Source organism: Coregonus clupeaformis, chromosome 25 (assembly GCF_020615455.1).
Source record: "Coregonus clupeaformis isolate EN_2021a chromosome 25, ASM2061545v1, whole genome shotgun sequence".
NCBI classification, from domain to species: domain Eukaryota; kingdom Metazoa; phylum Chordata; class Actinopteri; order Salmoniformes; family Salmonidae; genus Coregonus; species Coregonus clupeaformis.
In genome coordinates this window covers 27,097,034-27,114,961 of record NC_059216.1, presented here as the reverse complement: position 1 = coordinate 27,114,961, position 17,928 = coordinate 27,097,034, and the positions used below count along the sequence as shown (strand labels likewise).

Genomic DNA, 17,928 nt, shown 5'->3' with positions numbered 1-17,928 from the left:
CCATTTAATTGACTTAACTGGATAAAAATAGTATCTACAGCCTGCTTGGTGATACAGCCGTCTGTCTTGATGGTACAGCTCCTGGTGCTCTTTCTTGATCTATTCAGGGACCTTTTAAGCCAATCAATCCCTCCACTCAACAGGGTGTTCCTTCCTTCTGCGATAAACCTTCTTCAGCCATATCATATTGGTGTGGCCATAGAAATAGAATGACTAGAACAGGTAAAGCCCTTCAGACCATGCCAATACGCTCAATATGGCTGACATGGTCTATGGCTGTGGAGTTCCATGGTTGACGCTGGTTGCATCACAAATGGCACCCTATTCCCTATATAGTACAATACTTTGAACAGAGCCGGTGTCTCCAGTCTGCATGCTAAATGTGGGAGCTAGGGCTGAGACTGGGGCTCTGTAGGCTTAGTGCTGCTGTGAGGGAGGGAAGGGTATCGATCTCAGGGACTGAGTCCCAAATGGCACCCTATTCTCTTTATAGTGCACTACCTTTGACCAGAGTACATAGGGCTCTGATCAAAAGTAGAGCCCTATATATGGAATATGATGCAATTTGGGACACTGACAGGGTTTTTAGATGCATACTGTGTGACTGTCGCTTCAGTCAATAATCAGGGAGCCAGAGAGAAAGCAAAAGTGTTATTTTTCTGATATGAGGAGAGACTAGAGAAGAGTGAAGCCGTTTGATGTGAAAGGCTGCCTGCCTGCCTGTAATCCTGTGTGCAGTGGGGTGGGTGTTCAGAGAGACAGAGTGAAGGATGTGTAGTGGTAGGAGAGAGAGTGCTTAGAGGAGTTACTGTGTTCAGATCATAGAGCTATAACATATAGAACGTTATATGTATGGTTGAGATTGTGTTCATCACTAGTGTGTTGAGGTAATAATAGGAGTCAGTGTTGTGTTTTATGGGCAGTCGGTAGTAAAGGTGAGTGAAGTGTGTTGAGGAGAAGAGTGCGTGTTAAAGCGTTCATATGGACAGTAGATGGATGTTACTAGTTGTTAAAGGTTCTATAGCGTAAAAGAGTCACTTAGCTCCAGTATGCAGAAAGTGTGTGTGTGTGTGTGTGTGTGTGTGTGTGTGTGTGTGTGTGTGTGTGTGTGTGTGTGTGTGTGTGTGTGTGTGTGTGTGTGTGTGTGTGTGTGTGTGTGTGTGTGTGTGTGAGAGAGAGAGAGAGAGTGTGAGAGTGAGAGAGTGAGAAGTGGCTGTGTGTGTGTGCCTCACCAAAAAGCCTGCCATGCAGATAGAGAACCCAGAGACTGATCCCTATTCCCATTTCAGCTTAAACACAAGTCAAATCTCGCAAGACTTTATCAAAAACATCTCTCTATAGCCAGGGATATTTTCTCTCCCCCCTAAATCGCGGGACTTTTCTTTGCCCCGGCGCTTTCACTAGATCTTCTTGACAGGATTTGAAGATAGGGAGCATTTGTGCTTTAATCTAAAGCTCTTTGAGGCCAATAATGAAAGCTCTCTCGCTCTTTAGAGCCGGGGAAAGTAGTTTCCACTCCAAATAGTATTTTCAACCAACTCCAGTCCCAAATGTAAAGCAGTTGGCCTAGTTTGTACAGCTACAGCCAGGTTATTGTACATCTATACATCTGGATATGTGAATCAGTGGTTTGCAAGGATAACAGACAGTTAATAACTACTGACTTAGTAACGCTGCCTGTCACTAGTAGCCTATACAGTGCATTCGGAAAGTATTCAGACCCCTTGACTTTTTCCACATTTTGTTACTTTACAACCTTATTTTAAAATGCATTAAATTTGTTTTTTTCCTCATCAATCTACAAACAATACCCCATAATGACAAAGCAAAAACAGGTTTTCAGAAATGTTTGCAAATTTATAAAAAAATTAAATAAGTATAAGTATTCAGATCCTTTACTGAGTACTTTTACTGAGTACTTTGTTAAAGCACCTTTGGCAGTGATTACAGCATAGAGTCTTCTTGGGTATAACGCTACAAGCTTGGCACACCTGTATTTGGAGAGTTTCTTTCATTCCTCTCTGCAGATCCTCTCAAGCTCTGTCAGGTTGGATGGGGAGTGTCACTGCACAGCTATTTTCAGGTCTCTCCAGAGATGTTCGACTGGGTTCAAGTCTGGGCTCTGGCTGGGCCACTCAAGGACATTCAGAGACTTGTCCCGAAGCCACTCCTGCGTTGTCTTGGCTGTGTGCTTTGGGTTGTTGTCCTGTTGGAAGTTGAACCTTCGCCCCAGTTTGAGGTCCTGAGCGCTCTGGGGCATGTTGTTATCAAGGATCTCTCTGTACTTTGCTCCGTTCATCTTTCCCTCGATCCTGACTAGTCTCCCAGTCCCTACCGCTGAAAATAATCCCCACAGCATGATGCTGCCACCACCATGCTTCACCGTAGGGATGGTGCCAGGTTTCCTCCAGACGTGATGCTAGGCATTCAGGCCAAAGAGTTTAATCTTGGTTTCATCAGACCAGAGAATCTTGTTTCTCATGGTCTGAGAGTCCTTTAGGTGCCTTTTGGCAAACTTCAAGTGGGCTGACATGTGCCTTTTACTGAGGAGTGGCTTCTGTCTGGCCACTCTACCATAAAGGCCTGATTGGTGGAGTGCTGCAGAGATGGTTGTCCTTCTCGAAGGTTCTCCCATCTCCACAGAGGAACTCTGAATCTCTGTCAGTTTGACCATCGGGTTCTTGTTCAACTCCCTGACCAAGGCCCTTCTCCCCCGATTTCTCAGTTTGGCCGGGAGGCCAGCTCTAGGAAGAGTCTTGGTGGTTCCAAACTTCTTCCATTTAAGAATGATGGAGGACACTGTGTTCTTGGGGACCTTCAATGCTGCATACATTATTTGGTACCCTTCCCCAGATCTGTGCCTCAACACAATCCTGTCTCAGAGTTCTACGGACAATTCCTTCATGGATTGGTTTTTGGTCTGACATGCATTGTCAACTGTGGGACCTTATATAGACAGGTGTGTGCCTCTCCAAATCATTGAAATGAATCTACCACAGGTGGACTCCAATCAAGTTGTAGAAACATCTCAAGGATGATCAATGGAAACAGGATGCACCTGAGGTAAATTTTGAGTCTCATAGCGAAGGGTCTGAATATATATGTAAATAAGGTATTTCGTTTTTTTTTATTTTTTATTGCATGAATTTCTAAAAACCTGTTTTCAGGTTAAGAATAAGGCTCTAACGTAACAAAATGTGGAAAAAGTCAAGAGGTCTGAATACTTTCCAAATGCACTGTATAACATGAAGCTTTTTGTCAAGGCATGAAGTCATCCGTGTGTGAAGTTTTGTGCAGCTAATGTCCTGAACGATGGATGCAGAATGAGTGGAGTAACGTTAGCCTGCAGTTGCATCCTTTACCATGAGGAGGCGCTGGTGCTGCTGTGCTGATCCCCTCTTCTCCCCTGTCGTCCTCTCCTCCTCCCCCTCTCTCTGCAGGCTCGGTCCACGCCACATCCATGGCGGCGTCACGGGTGGAACAGGCCCTGTCAGAGGTGGCCTCCTCCATGCAGAGCAGTGCCCCCAAACATGGACCCCTACACCCCTGGATGACTCTGGCCCAGATCTGGCTCCACGCAGGTATGGTAGTACACTACACCTCTATAACACACAACTATGGTAGTACACTACACCTCTGTAACACACCACTATGGTAGTACACTACACCTCTATAACACACAACTATGGTAGTACACTACACCTCTATAACACACAACTATGGTAGTACACTACACCTCTATAACACACCACTATGGTAGTACACTACACCTCTATAACACACAACTATGGTAGTACACTACACCTCTGTAACACACAACTATGGTAGTACACTACACCTCTGTAACACACCACTATGGTAGTACACTACACCTCTATAACACACCACTATGGTAGTACACTACACCTCTATAACACACCACTATGGTAGTACACTACACCTCTATAACACACCACTATGGTAGTACACTACACCTCTATAACACACCACTATGGTAGTACACTACACCTCTATAACACACCACTATGGTAGTACACTACACCTCTATAACACACCACTATGGTAGTACACTACACCTCTATAACACACCACTATGGTAGTACACTACACCTCTGTAACACACCACTATGGTAGTACACTACACCTCTGTAACACACCACTATGGTAGTACACTACACCTCTATAACACACAACTATGGTAGTACACTACACCTCTATAACACACAACTATGGTAGTACACTACACCTCTATAACACACAACTATGGTAGTACACTACACCTCTATAACACACCACTATGGTAGTACACTACACCTCTATAACACACCACTATGGTAGTACACTACACCTCTATAACACACCACTATGGTAGTACACTACACCTCTATAACACACAACTATGGTAGTACACTACACCTCTATAACACACCACTATGGTAGTACACTACACCTCTATAACACACCACTATGGTAGTACACTACACCTCTATAACACACAACTATGGTAGTACACTACACCTCTGTAACACACCACTATGGTAGTACACTACACCTCTATAACACACCACTATGGTAGTACACTACACCTCTATAACACACCACTATGGTAGTACACTACACCTCTATAACACACCACTATGGTAGTACACTACACCTCTGTAACACACCACTATGGTAGTACACTACACCTCTATAACACACAACTATGGTACACTGAGTCACTACACCTCTATAACACACAGCTATGGTAGTACACTACACCTCTGTAACACACCACTATGGTACACTGAATCACTACACCTCTGTAAGTAACACACAGGCTGGACAGGCAGAGGGGAGTTAGTATAATGCTGTTGTACTATCCTGCTGTTATTGTATTATACCCTCTCTCATTAATTATGTGTACCAAAAATGATATCAGTTATCCAGAATGATATCCTCGAGTAGTGTGTGTGTATGTGTGTGCACTTGTGTTCATGCATGTGTGTGGTGTTAGTGATTGGCAGGGTGTGTGTGGGAGTGGTAATCCATTGACTCAAGGGAGGTGGGGTAGCAGACAGCAGCTTAATGGAATCGATATGTTCCTGTGAGGTGGTCTGACTGTTAAGCATGAACATATCCCAGGTAGGGCCTCCTGGACTGCTGCTGCTGCCTTTCATTTGGATTCCTCCTGTGATGGGTGGGAACACACACACACACACACACACTGACTGCTTTATTTGGTCAATATCCTTATTGCCGGCCTTGCATAGATACTCACACTGATAATAACACCAAGGGGACGTCACCTCCTAATAAAACTGCCTCTCTTTGAATCAGCTCTGAGCGAGAGGGAGATAAAATGATGGGGGGGAGAGGAGAGGGAGGCATTGTGAGAGGAGAGGGAGAGAGAAGGAAATGGGGTGAGAGAAAAAGGGGGAAGGCAGGTAGAGAGAAGAAGAGAGAGGAGAGAGAAAAATGGGGAGAATGCAAGTAGAGGGAAGACAAGAGAGGGAGGGGGAGAGAGAAGGAGGGGGATGCAGGGAGAGGGAGATAAATCCGCTCCTTCTCTCACTGCAGAGCATTGAAATGCTAGAAGCAGAGGCCAGAGCAGAGCATGGTCCCCTCCCTCCCTCAGCCAGCTGCTACTGCCTGCCTATCTAGTAGTGCTGCTGAGGCTTTGTGAACCAACCCCAAACAGTCTCGTACACACGCTGCTGGAGGCTGAGCAGGGCTGTTGCGTTCCATGAAAATGTTTCAAAATGCCAGAGAATGGAGAGATGGGGGATGGTGTCCTGGATATAACCTCCTTTCTCTGGGACCAACAAATGAGGACAGCACTGGAGGCTTAGCTGGCTGCACAGAGAACAGCCTGCCTGGAGACACACACAGACACAGCCATACATAGACACACACAGACACACACATCCATACACACACAGACATACAGAAACACAGGGACAGTTTTGCACAATCAGACTCACACACACACACATCAGTGCGACTTTAAGGTCATGTTTGCTCATATCATAGTTTTTCAGCTATTTCACCCAAAGGGAAGACAATGAGGAGACATGATATGATCTTTGGATAGAAGTCTGTTTTCTTGCTTTTGGAAAACTCACTTTCAAGTCTGTCTATGTAATCTATGGGCTTTATTTTAAGTCCCTATTTGCAAAGCAATAAGGTGTGTGTGTGTGTGTGTAAATGTTTATCAGTCTGGCTGCCACCTGCTAGAAGCTCTCATTTCCTATTGATGAAATCATTAAGACAGAATACAGCAATCACCCCTCTGGTCTGTTATTTGTGTCAGTGTGTCACCTCACGGTCCTCCTCTCCCCTATCTACTTTCTCTCTCTCTCCCTCCCCTATCGCTTTCTCTCTCTCTAGCGGAGGTGTACATTGGCATGGGCAAGCCTGCGGAGGCGACGGCCTGCACCCAGGAGGCTGCCAACCTGTTCCCCATGTCCCACAACGTGCTGTTTATGCGGGGCCAGGTGGCTGAGCTGCGGGGCAACGTGGACGAGGCCAAACGATGGTACGAGGAGGCCCTCTCCATCAGCCCCACCCACGTCAAGACCATGCAAAGACTGGTGAGTCTCTCTCTTCTTTTCCCGTCTTCTCTTGTATCTCTCTCTCCATCATCAGCCCTACCCACGTCAAGACTATGAGGAGACTAGTGAGTCCTGGACCTCTTCATCCCTCCCTTCACATCTGTTCTGTTCTCTCTCTCTCTTCTCTCCCGTCTCTTCTCTTCCCTTCTACTGCCACGCCAACCATGTAGTCTGACAGCTGACATTCAGTCCCATATCCATAGTGCCTCCCAGTCATATAGCTCCCATAGAGTTACTCTCTCAGGTCATAGTGAAGTGGTACAGAGGGGGGAAGCCCATTGTTACTGTAACACTGTAAACCTCCATGCTGCTTGCTCATCACTTTGAAAGGAGAGACTGCAGGTCTGACTCATGCTGTTAGCAGATTAACTTTTCTTTCTGTTCCCCAGCCTTTATTGTTTTTATTACAAATGAGACACTTTGGGGATGAAAAGGCTGCATTGAGCCTAATGAAACGGGCCTTTTGGAGGAGAAGGAGGGAGAGAGATACCGAGAAAGAGAGCGCACAAGAACAAGAGACACAGCATCTCTCTATCTGATGAGCTCATAGTAGAAACCCAATTATGGAAATTGGAAATGGAAGCTTGTGATTGGTTGGTGGTGAATACAGAATAAACCCAGAAGAACCCACCACATTGTGCTGTGTCAGCACCTCAAGCAGGGAGATTTTCCAATCGGATCCTTTTTTTAAATTAGCTCTTTCTCTCTCTCGCTTTTTCTCTCTCTCGCTCGCTCTTTCTTGCTCTCTCTCTCTCATACTGTACAGCTTGGAGCAAAAGTGAAACGTTTAGAGCTTCTCTACTGTGTTGTGCAGTCCAGCTAGAATGGAATAATGCATGGGGCTATGGTAGAGAACTGTCTTAATGTGTGTGCCTATTCACTCAACTGTGTGTGCGCTTGCGTGCCTGCGGATCTGTGTCCTCAGGAAGAGATGATGCTGAGACAGGAACAGGATTAGTCAGAGAGCAGAGCAGCTTATTGACCAAGACCTGATTTGTGTTCTCTGCTGAAAACACTATTCTCTTCTCTCTGTGTTCCGTTTCCCAGTTCAAAGTCTCTGCTTTAACTGTGTTCTAGTAGAAAGACAGTGCTCCTGTATCCTGCTGAAAATTAAGTATAAAAATGTGTGTCTGTTTTAAAAGCCTTACTTTGTCTTTTACTCCAAGTAAGCTTATCACTGAGTGGAAACCTCCTTCCAAAACCTATTGAATTATAAATTAGCCTCTTTCTTATAGAGGAACACTAAGGAGAGCAGTCCTGACTCCCGCCGTAATGGACACACACACACACCATTTTTTGAGTCCCTTACTGAGCTGAATAGTGGAGCCCCGTCCCTCTGACTGTAGTTTGTGTTGTGATGGTGACTGGACAAGTTTGTGTTGTGGTGGTGTGATGATGACTGGACTGGTTTGTGTTGTGATGATGACTGGACAAGTTTGTGTTGTGGTGGTGTGATGATGACTGGACTAGTTTGTGTTGTGATGATGACTGGACTAGTTTGTGTTGTGGTGGTGTGATGATGACTGGACTAGTTTGTGTTGTGGTGGTGTGATGATGACTGGACTAGTTTGTGTTGTGATGATGACTGGACTAGTTTGTGTTGTGGTGGTGTGATGATGACTGGACTAGTTTGTGTTGTGGTGGTGTGATGATGACTGGACTAGTTTGTGTTGTGATGGTGACTGGACTAGTTTGTGTTGTGGCTGTGTGATGGTGACTCACTGTACTAGTTTGTGACTGGTGTGATGGTGACTGGACTAGTTTGCCTGGTGTGATGGATGGCGTTGGGTGCAGTGTTTGATGGCTGCTGGGTGGTGGGATTGTTCCGCCGTGCATTGCATTGGCGTCGTGTCTGGGATGCACAGTGTCGTTTGTCAGTCAGACTGTTTGTCAGAGCTGATAAAGCGACGTGGTAATGGGTCTGGCACACTGTATGGATTTATACACACTGTCCCTCTGTTCCCTCTCTCCATCTCTCCATCCACCCCTCTGCCCTGACAGGCCACTTTGTGGAGGGCTGTGCATCACTCCACCACTCTGACTAATGAACGGAAAGCGAGAGAGAGAGAGACACGGAGAGGGATGGAGCGAGAGCGCAAGAGAGAGCGCAAGAGAGCGGGAGAGAGAGGGAGGGAGAGAATCCAGAGGGTTCTGCTAATACATCTGTGACTTCTAGACTGGATCAAACAGAATCAGCCTGAGGCTTAGAGACTCCTCTCCTCTCCACATTTCATTCCTCAAATCTTCCCTCCACTTTTCATGAACTATTAATTTCCTCTCCGGACTGGCTACGACCATACTGTCCTTGGATCTACTATGCCTGTCCGTGTGGTAACACATATTAGTGTTGCACGGTATACCGAAACTTGATAAACGGTTTATTTTGAGATTTTTTTTACAACTATCGGTACTTCTGTCAAATGTGTCTCATGTCGTCTACTGATTGAGGGAGGATCAAGTCTATCAGCACAGCAGAAGTCTCCACCGTGCCTGTTCTGTGCCTGCTCCGTGCCTGCTCCATTTACTAATTGCTAGCTCTAGCCTGTCCTGAGGAGCCACTGCACTCACTGGGAGTCTGGGCTGCATCACCACTCATGCTGCACAGAAGTTAACACACTTCGATAAGGCAACACAGCATGTAGAAATATTGAAACTGTTAATTACTGTTAACAAAACGATGTCCATTACAGGCTGGAACACTTTACAATGCAAGAAGATACGAGTAGCTTCCAGCTTTGTAGGCTAACTTTCCATCAATTCACTACCCTAGTACCTTGTTTTGGATAATATGCAAACCACAATGCAAAATATTGCTGATTTCAAAGCTGATTGTGACCCAAAACCTTTTTCATTCACTTCGTCTCCCCCGCCTCACATCTCTTCCAGTCAAGATAATATTTGCTCATGGCTTGAACTGTGTTTGTGAATGACGTCATGGGTCTTGAAGCGACAGCGCACACTTTTATAAAATAGATTGCTTCTTCTATGCAAATGTTATTGATCAGTACAATAAAATAAGTCCCAAATAGAAGGGAAACAGATTGTTTTTCATCTGTAGCCCCATGAAATCAGCCAAAACAAGCTCAATAACTCAATGCATGCACACACTCCTATTGAATATGCATTCACCTGTATTGTAAATAGGCCTAGGCTGCATCCTGATTTACCCAGTTTATCAATAGAGATTTACCATTCAAATAAATTATTACCGTTATGTAGTTAGATTGGTTAAAAAAAACAAGTCAAATTGATTTGTATAATTGATTCATTAATTCATACATTCAAAAATGTCAAAGGTAATGATATTGAACTTAAAAGATATATCTGGATCAAGTTCCATTCTGTGACTTTGGCTAATACCCCTTTCTTTTTTTCCCCTGGTATTGTTTTTTGGTATCCAGTATCGTGATGGTATCGAGTATCATGATACTAAATCTGGTATCGGTATTGAAGTCAAAATGCTGGTATTGCGACAACACTAACACAGATCCTGTTCCCACAACTAGTCTGTGTTACTGAGCTCTTTGATAGGCATAGACGGGCTTATCTAGTGATGGCGCTGCATATCTTACAGTTTGGTGGTGGTATTATACGGGTTGTGTTGCTCCATTAATGCTAGCTTGCTGGGAACCACCACTTGATAGATCAGGTTGCAGTGGTATCAGTTGAGCTGTTGCTTTAGCAGCAGATGAGTCAGCTGTTTTACATTGTTGGGACCAGACCAGTAGTTTGATGCTGTAGCAGTGGTGTGTGTCAGCGCTTTGATGCTATAGGACAGTTATTAGATGTAGTTACCACAGTTTCTTCTGAGAAGATGCCAACTATGCACCGCACTGGTAGCAGCAGCCAGCAACTTTTTAATGGTGTTAATGCAGCAGATAATGGTGCAAGGACTTTTACTCCTTCTTTATTCTATCCCTCTCTCTTTCTCTTTCTCTCTCTCTCTCTCCATCTCAAATTTTTACACTTAAATGGAGTTGGTGTTAATGCGGCAATGGCAGGGCCCAGACTTCTTCTCCTCTTATTTCTGTATTCTCTCTTTCCTTTTCACTCCATATCCCTCTCTCTATCTATGGCATTTCCCAGGGGTGTCTGTCTCTGGCTGCAGTGCCAGGCCTGCTCCCCCCCCCCCCCCACACACACACTTTTGAGTAATTAAGCAGCGTAGCAGCTCAGAGCAGCTTGCTGCGGCCGGGGCCACAGCCGCACATCACTCTGTGTCAGTTCTGCTGTATCTGAGCTTTTCATTTTGGATTTTATTTTGGCGTCTGTCTCGTTGGTCTCAGCAATAAGCAGGCTTGTCACATCTCAACAGCCTGTCAGCTCGGGGGACGGGGAGCGACGGGGGGCACACAAACACATACACACACACACACCTCTGTCTGTCTTTCTGTCATTCAGTCAGAGTGCGGTGGAGGGGTGCAGAGTCACAGGGTGGAGCCCCTTCCTCGGACAGGAGATGGCTCTCCCTGGCCCCTAACTGTGCTGACTGCTCTCTTCTCTCTCTCGCTCTCTCTATTTCCCTCTCTCTCTCTCTCTCTTTCTCTCTCCTCTCTCTTTTTCTCTCTACTCTCTCTCTCTCCCTCTCTCTCTCTTTGTGTGTGTCTCTGTGTGTTTGTCTCTGTCTGTTTGAGCCCGTTTCTCTCCATGGAGCCTTGGGGAAAGAGCCTCAAGGTTACTCTGTGAAGGATTTAGCTATCTGCTGTAGCGACAATGGCTGACCTTTTTGTGTTAGTTTAACAGTTACTTAGCCTGGTTTTTAAAGGCTGGCCGCTTTGAGAAGTTAATTGAAAGGATGAGATTACATGAGTGTAGGATGTGACTAAATGGAGTGTGTGATTGTACAGTTCACTCTGTGTGTGTGTGTGTGTGTGTCACTAGGACGGAGTCAGCTGGGCAGTGATAAACAGAAGGGTTTAGACTGACTCCTCTCTCTGAGTCAGTGTTACAGACTGTAAAGCTCTCCCCCTCTCTCTCTCCCTCCCTCTCTCGCTCCCCCTCTCCCCTCTCTCTCTCTCCCACTCTCTCTCCCTCCCTCTCTCTCTCTCCCTCTTTCCTAGGGTCTGATCCTGCACCAGCTGCAGCGATACAGCCTGGCAGAGAACATCTTTCACCCCCCTTTCTCACTCCTTCATTATGTCACTCACACACTCCATCTCTCTCCCTCTCTTCTAGGGTCTGATCCTGCACCAGCTGCAGCGGTACAGCCTGGCAGAGAAGATCCTTCGGGACGCGGTGCAGGTGAACTCGACGGCCCACGACGTGTGGAACAGCCTGGGGGAGGTGCTGCAGGCTCAGGGCAACGCTGCCGCCGCTACAGAGTGTTTCCTTACCGCCCTGGAGCTAGAGGCCTCCAGCCCCATATTGCCCTTCACCATCATACCACGACAACTCTGACCTGGGAGAGACGCACACACACACACACACACGCACACACATATTATATATATATATATATATATATATATATATATACACACACATACACACACACACACACACACACAAGCTGCTTTATCCCCTCCAGTGTGAAGGTGCCAAAAACCTTCCTCCTACCTACCACCTCCTGCTTTCAGGCCTCTTTGCTGTCAGAACCACCACCAACATCCACCCTGTGATGCCTCAGGCCCACCTCTTTCATCCCAATGAGATTGGACAACTACCTCTCTCCTCTTGAGGCCATTCATAGGCCTAGCTAAATGAGCTGGAGGGAGGTAGTGACCATGGACAAAAAAAAACGAACACTGACAGAACAGAATTCTCTATCTGGTCCAATAATGTACATCAATGTGACTGTTGTTGCCATGCCAACACCGATGTGCTGTCCCCGCCCCCTAGTCTATGCTGTGACCAATGTATCGTATCCCACAATCCCTTGCTGTGCCTGACTATGACTCCTGCACTCCAGCCTTTATCTAATCTACACTGAACAAAAATATAAACGCAACATGCAAAGTGTTGGTCCCAGGTATCATGATCTGAAATGAAGATACCAGAAATGCTTATTTCTCTCAAATTTGGTGAACAAATTTGTTTACATCCCCTGTTAGTGAGCATTTTTCCTTTGCCAAGATAATCCATCCACCTGACGTGTGGCATATCAAGAAGCTGATTAAACAGCATGATCATTACACAGGTGCACCTTGTGCTGGGGACAATAAAAGGCCACTCTAAAAAGTGCAGTTTAGTCACACAACACAATGACACAGATGTCTCAAGTTTTGAGGGAGTGTGCAATTGGCATGCTGACTGCAGGAATGTCCACCAGAGCTGTTGCCAGAGAATTGAATGTTCATTTCTCTACCATAAGCCGCCTCCAACGTTGATTTAGAGAATTTGGCAGTACGTCTTACCGGCCTCACAACCGCAGACCACGTGTAACCACTCCAGCCCAGGACCTCCACATCCGGCATCTTCACCACCCACCTGATGAAACTGAGGAGTATTTATGTTTGTAATAAAGCCTTTTTGTGGGGGAAAACAAATTCTGATCGGCTGAGCCTGGCTCCCCAGTGGGTGGGCCTGGCTCCCAAGTGGGTGGACCTATGCCCTCCCAAGCCCACCCATGGCTGCGCCCCTGCCCAATCATGTGAAATCCATAGATTAGGGCCTAATGAATTCATTTAAATTGACTGATTTCCTAATATGAACTGTAACTCAGTAAAATCGTTGTTGTATGTTGCATTTATATTTTTGTTCAGTGTATACACTACCGGTCAATTTTTTTTGAACACCTACTCATTCAAGGGTTTTTCTTAGTTTTTACTATTTTCTACATTGTAGAATAATAGTGAAGACATCAAAACTATGAAATAACACATATGGAATCATGTAGTAACCAAAAAATATATATATTTTATATTTGAGATTCTTCAAATAGCCACCCTTTGCCTTGATGACAGCTTTGCACACTCTTGGCATTCTCTCAACCAGCTTCACCTGGAATGCTTTTCCAACAGTCTTGAAGGAGTTCCCACATATGCTGAGCACTTGTTGACTGCTTTTCCTTCACTCTGTGGTTCGACTCATCCCAAACCATCTCAATTTGGTTGAGGTAGGGGGATTGTGGAGGCCAGGTCATCTGATGCAGCACTCCATCACTCTCCTTCTTGGTAAAATAGCCCTTACACAGCCTGGAAGTGTGTTGGGTCATTGTCCTGTTGAAAAACAAATTATAGTCCCACTAAGCCCAAACCAGATGGGATGGTGTATCGCTGCATAATGCTGTGGTAGCCATGCTGGTTAAGTGTGCCTTGAATTATAAAATCACAGACAGTGTCACCAGCAAAGCACCCCCACACCATAACACCTCCTCCTCTATGCTTTACAGTGGGAAATACACATGCGGAGATCATCCGTTCATCCACACCGTGTCTCACAAAGACACAGCGGTTGGAACCAAAAATCTCAAATTTGGACTCCAGACCAAAGGACACATTTCCACCGGTCTAATGTCCATTGCTCGTGTTTCTTGGCCCAAGCAGGTCTCTTCTTATTATTGGTGTCCTTTAGTAGTGGGTTCTTTGCAGCAATTCGACCATGAAGGCCTGATTCACACAGTCTCCTCTGAACAGTTGATGTTGAGATGTGTCTGTTACTTGAACTCTGTGAAGCATTTATTTTGCTGCAATTTCTGAGGCTGGTAACTCTAATGAACTTATCCTCTGCAGCAGAGGTAACTGGGTCTTCCATTTCTGTGGCGGTCCTCATGAGAGCCAGTTTCGTCATAGCGCTTGATGGTTTTTGCGACTGCACTTGAATAAACGTTCAAAGTTGAAATGTTCCGTATTGACTGACCTTCATATCTTAAAGTAATGATGGACTGTAATTTCTCTTTGCTTATTTGAGCTGTTCTTGCCATAATATGGAGTTGGTATTTTACCAAATAGGGCTATCTTCTGTATACCCCCCCTATCTTGTCACAACACAACTGATTGGCTTAAACGCATTAAGGAAAGAAATTCCACTAATTAACTTTTAACAAGGCACACCTGTTAATTGAAATGCATTCCAGGTGACTACCTCATGAAGCTGGTTGAGAGACTGCCAAGATTGTGCAAAGCTGTCACCAAGGCAAAGGGTGGCTATTTGAAGAATCTCAAATATAAAATATATCTTGATATGTTTAACACTTTTTTGGTTACTACATGATTCCATATGTGTTTTTTCATAGCTTTGATGTCTTCACTATTATTCTACAATGTAGAAGGGAAAAACCCTTGAATGAGTAGGTGTTCTAAAACTTTTGACCAGTGGTGTATATGGTGGAAATCAGCGGGGAAGAGGCTACTCACTGATCCATCTCTTTTCTCTGGCTGTTGATTGATGGGAGAGGAGACGGTCAGTACAGAGGGATTTTCAGGCAGACAGAGTTGCAGAGGTTTGCGTTCCAGATGACATGGACAATGTAGTGCTATGCTGCGGACAATGGCTGGCCACAGTGGTGCATACCATCACCCCCCCCCACCTTGTCTGTGCTAGTGCATTGTTGTAGCTTTCAACCCCAACGATGCTGACTATGCTTAACTTGACAATGCTTGTATGTATGTACGGTATGCGTGTCTGTGCGTGTGTATATATGCACTTGTTTGTATGTGCGTTTGTACATTTGCGTGTTTAAAAGGCTTGTGGTTATTAGTTCATGGAGAAAAACTGTTAAAGAAGTTACACACTGTCACTTGAAAGATGTATATTTTATGGTGAAACTATAGTTTACATGATATCCCACACTCTGAGTGTGGAAGGCCTCACACACGTGTCATGAGGTTGTGTCCTCTCTTGCTGTTCCTCTGCATCCCAAAATGAAACAGTTTAAAACGGGTGATGCTACTGTGTTTAAAATGAGCTCCTCCTCCTCGATAAACCTAATCAGATGCACCCAGTGGGTAGGTAGAACCGGAAACATCCGATTTTCAGGGATACAGTATCTTCAACTTAGCTTCCTTTTCCCCTGAAAACCGGATGTGGGGACCCCACTCAGGCATTTATTTTATGCCTGATATGTTGGGTTACATCAGATTGTTGTTATTTCAGTTACTGTAACCTTAAATCAGTTAGTTAGGTCACAAGCTCACTAAAGTGAATGCCAAAAACAGTGATTCTAAAACACTTCATGTCTTGTCTATGGATTCTTTCTGTCCAAAACAAAGAATATGAATATAGTTTTTGTTTGTTTTTCACATTACCTTTGATTATAAGTGCAGATGATTATTATTGTTATTATTTCTGACTGATAATTATTAGCTGTTTATTATTTTAGACGTTTAAATGATATTTTACAGTGAATGACATTACTGAGGCATCACAAACACTGCAATATGTTTGTTTCTTTGGGTAGGTTGTACTTGAAGTATACAGCAGAGAGGATTTGACTGTTTAAGCTCAGTTATAGGGTCAATATATAAATGTTTCTAGTCTTCTGTAGTACCTCTCTGAATGCAGAATCTACCTAGCAACCACAATAGGAGCCTGCATGGCATGTCCCGTTGTGAATGGCCAGTATGCCCCAGGCCTCTGGTTTGAAATGGTCCAACCAACAGCAGCATTGAGACAGCATGTCTGTGTGTGGGCCTATAGCACATATATGATACAACTGGACAAACTATAATGATGTCAATAAAAAGTGATTGGAATAAATACAGTGATGTAATATAAATGTGATCAGGTATGGTTATGTATCAGACACACAAACATTCAGTGTATCATCCATGTTGAGAATCCCTTGCCATTTGAAATACATCAGAGAGCACTACACTACTTGGGCCTGTTGTTACAGTAACTTCTAGTGATGCGAGACATTTCCAGGACTTCAGTGTTGCTGGAGTAAGAAGACGAAGGCCGTGTGTGTATCTGGGGATCTAGTTCTTTGTCTGCTCTGTTGTCTGTTCTGTAAAAGAAAGAGAAGAGCAGTCAGTCTGGATAAGAACAAACAGTCAGTCAGTCTCAACAGGGAATGAATGGCTTACATGTTAGATGGTGACGGCAGGGTGAGTTGCCTCTTGTTTAATTTCCCCTAACTTTTGTCTTTGAAGAAGAAAAGCCTCATCACCATTCATGAATATTGGATTTGTTACGTGTGTGTGTACGTACAGTGGGGGGAAAAAAGTATTTAGTCAGCCACCAATTGTGCAAGTTCTCCCACTTAAAAAGATGAGAGAGGCCTGTAATTTTCATCATAGGTACACGTCAACTATGACAGACAAATTGAGAAAAAAATCCAGAAAATCACATTGTAGGATTTTTAATGAATTTATTTGCAAATTATGGTGGAAAATAAGTATTTGGTCAATAACAAAAGTTTGTCAATACTTTTATATACCCTTTGTTGGCAATGACACAGGTCAAACGTTTTCTGTAAGTCTTCACAAGGTTTTCACACACTGTTGCTGGTATTTTGGCCCATTCCTCCATGCAGATCTCCTCTAGAGCAGTGATGTTTTGGGGCTGTCGCTGGGCATCACGGACTTTCAACTCCCTCCAAAGATTTTCTATGGGGTTGAGATCTGGAGACTGGCTAGGCCACTCCAGGACCTTGAAATGCTTCTTACGAAGCCACTCCTTCGTTGCCCGGGCGGTGTGTTTGGGATCATTGTCATGCTGAAAGACCCAGCCACATTTCATCTTCAATGCCCTTGCTGATGGAAGGAGGTTTTCACTCAAAATCTCACGATACATGGCCCCATTCATTCTTTCCTTTACACGGATCAGTCGTCCTGGTCCCTTTGCAGAATAACAGCCCCAAAGCATGATGTTTCCACCCCCATGCTTCACAGTAGGTATGGTGTTCTTTGGATGCAACTCAGCATTCTTTGTCTTCCAAACACAACGAGTTGAGTTTTTACCAAAAAGTTATATTTTGGTTTCATCTGACCATATGACATTCTCCCAATCCTCTTCTGGATCATCCAAATGCACTCTAACAAACTTCAGACGGGCCTGGACATGTACTGGCTTAAGCAGGGGGACACGTCTGGCACTGCAGGATTTGAGTCCCTGGCGGCGTAGTGTGTTACTGATGGTAGGCTTTGTTACTTTGGTCCCAGCGCTCTGCAGGTCATTCACTAGGCCCCCCCGTGTGGTTCTGGGATTTTTGCTCACCGTTCTTGTGATCATTTTGACCCCACGGGATGAGATCTTGCGTGGAGCCCCAGATCGAGGGAGATTATCAGTGGTCTTGTATGTCTTCCATTTCCTAATAATTGCTCCCACAGTTGATTTCTTCAAACCAAGCTGCTTACCTATTGCAGATTCAGTCTTCCCAGCCTGGTGCAGGTCTACAATTTTGTTTCTGGTGTCCTTTGACAGCTCTTTGGTCTTGGCCATAGTGGAGTTTGGA

General features: G+C 44.8%; 1 protein-coding gene across 1 annotated transcript in view; it reads left to right on the top strand.

The window, feature by feature from the left end:
• The window catches only part of LOC121539478 (tetratricopeptide repeat protein 7B), a 64,052-nt gene extending 51,386 nt beyond the window's left edge, over positions 1-12,666 (top strand). The window contains exons 18-20 of the mRNA XM_041848000.2: positions 3,441-3,581; positions 6,370-6,572; positions 11,769-12,666. Of these exons, the coding sequence (XP_041703934.1) occupies positions 3,441-3,581; positions 6,370-6,572; positions 11,769-11,990 (566 nt within the window). The 3' untranslated portion in view covers positions 11,991-12,666. The remainder of the gene's footprint in view (positions 1-3,440; positions 3,582-6,369; positions 6,573-11,768) is intronic.
• The last annotated feature ends 5,262 nt before the right edge of the window (positions 12,667-17,928 follow it).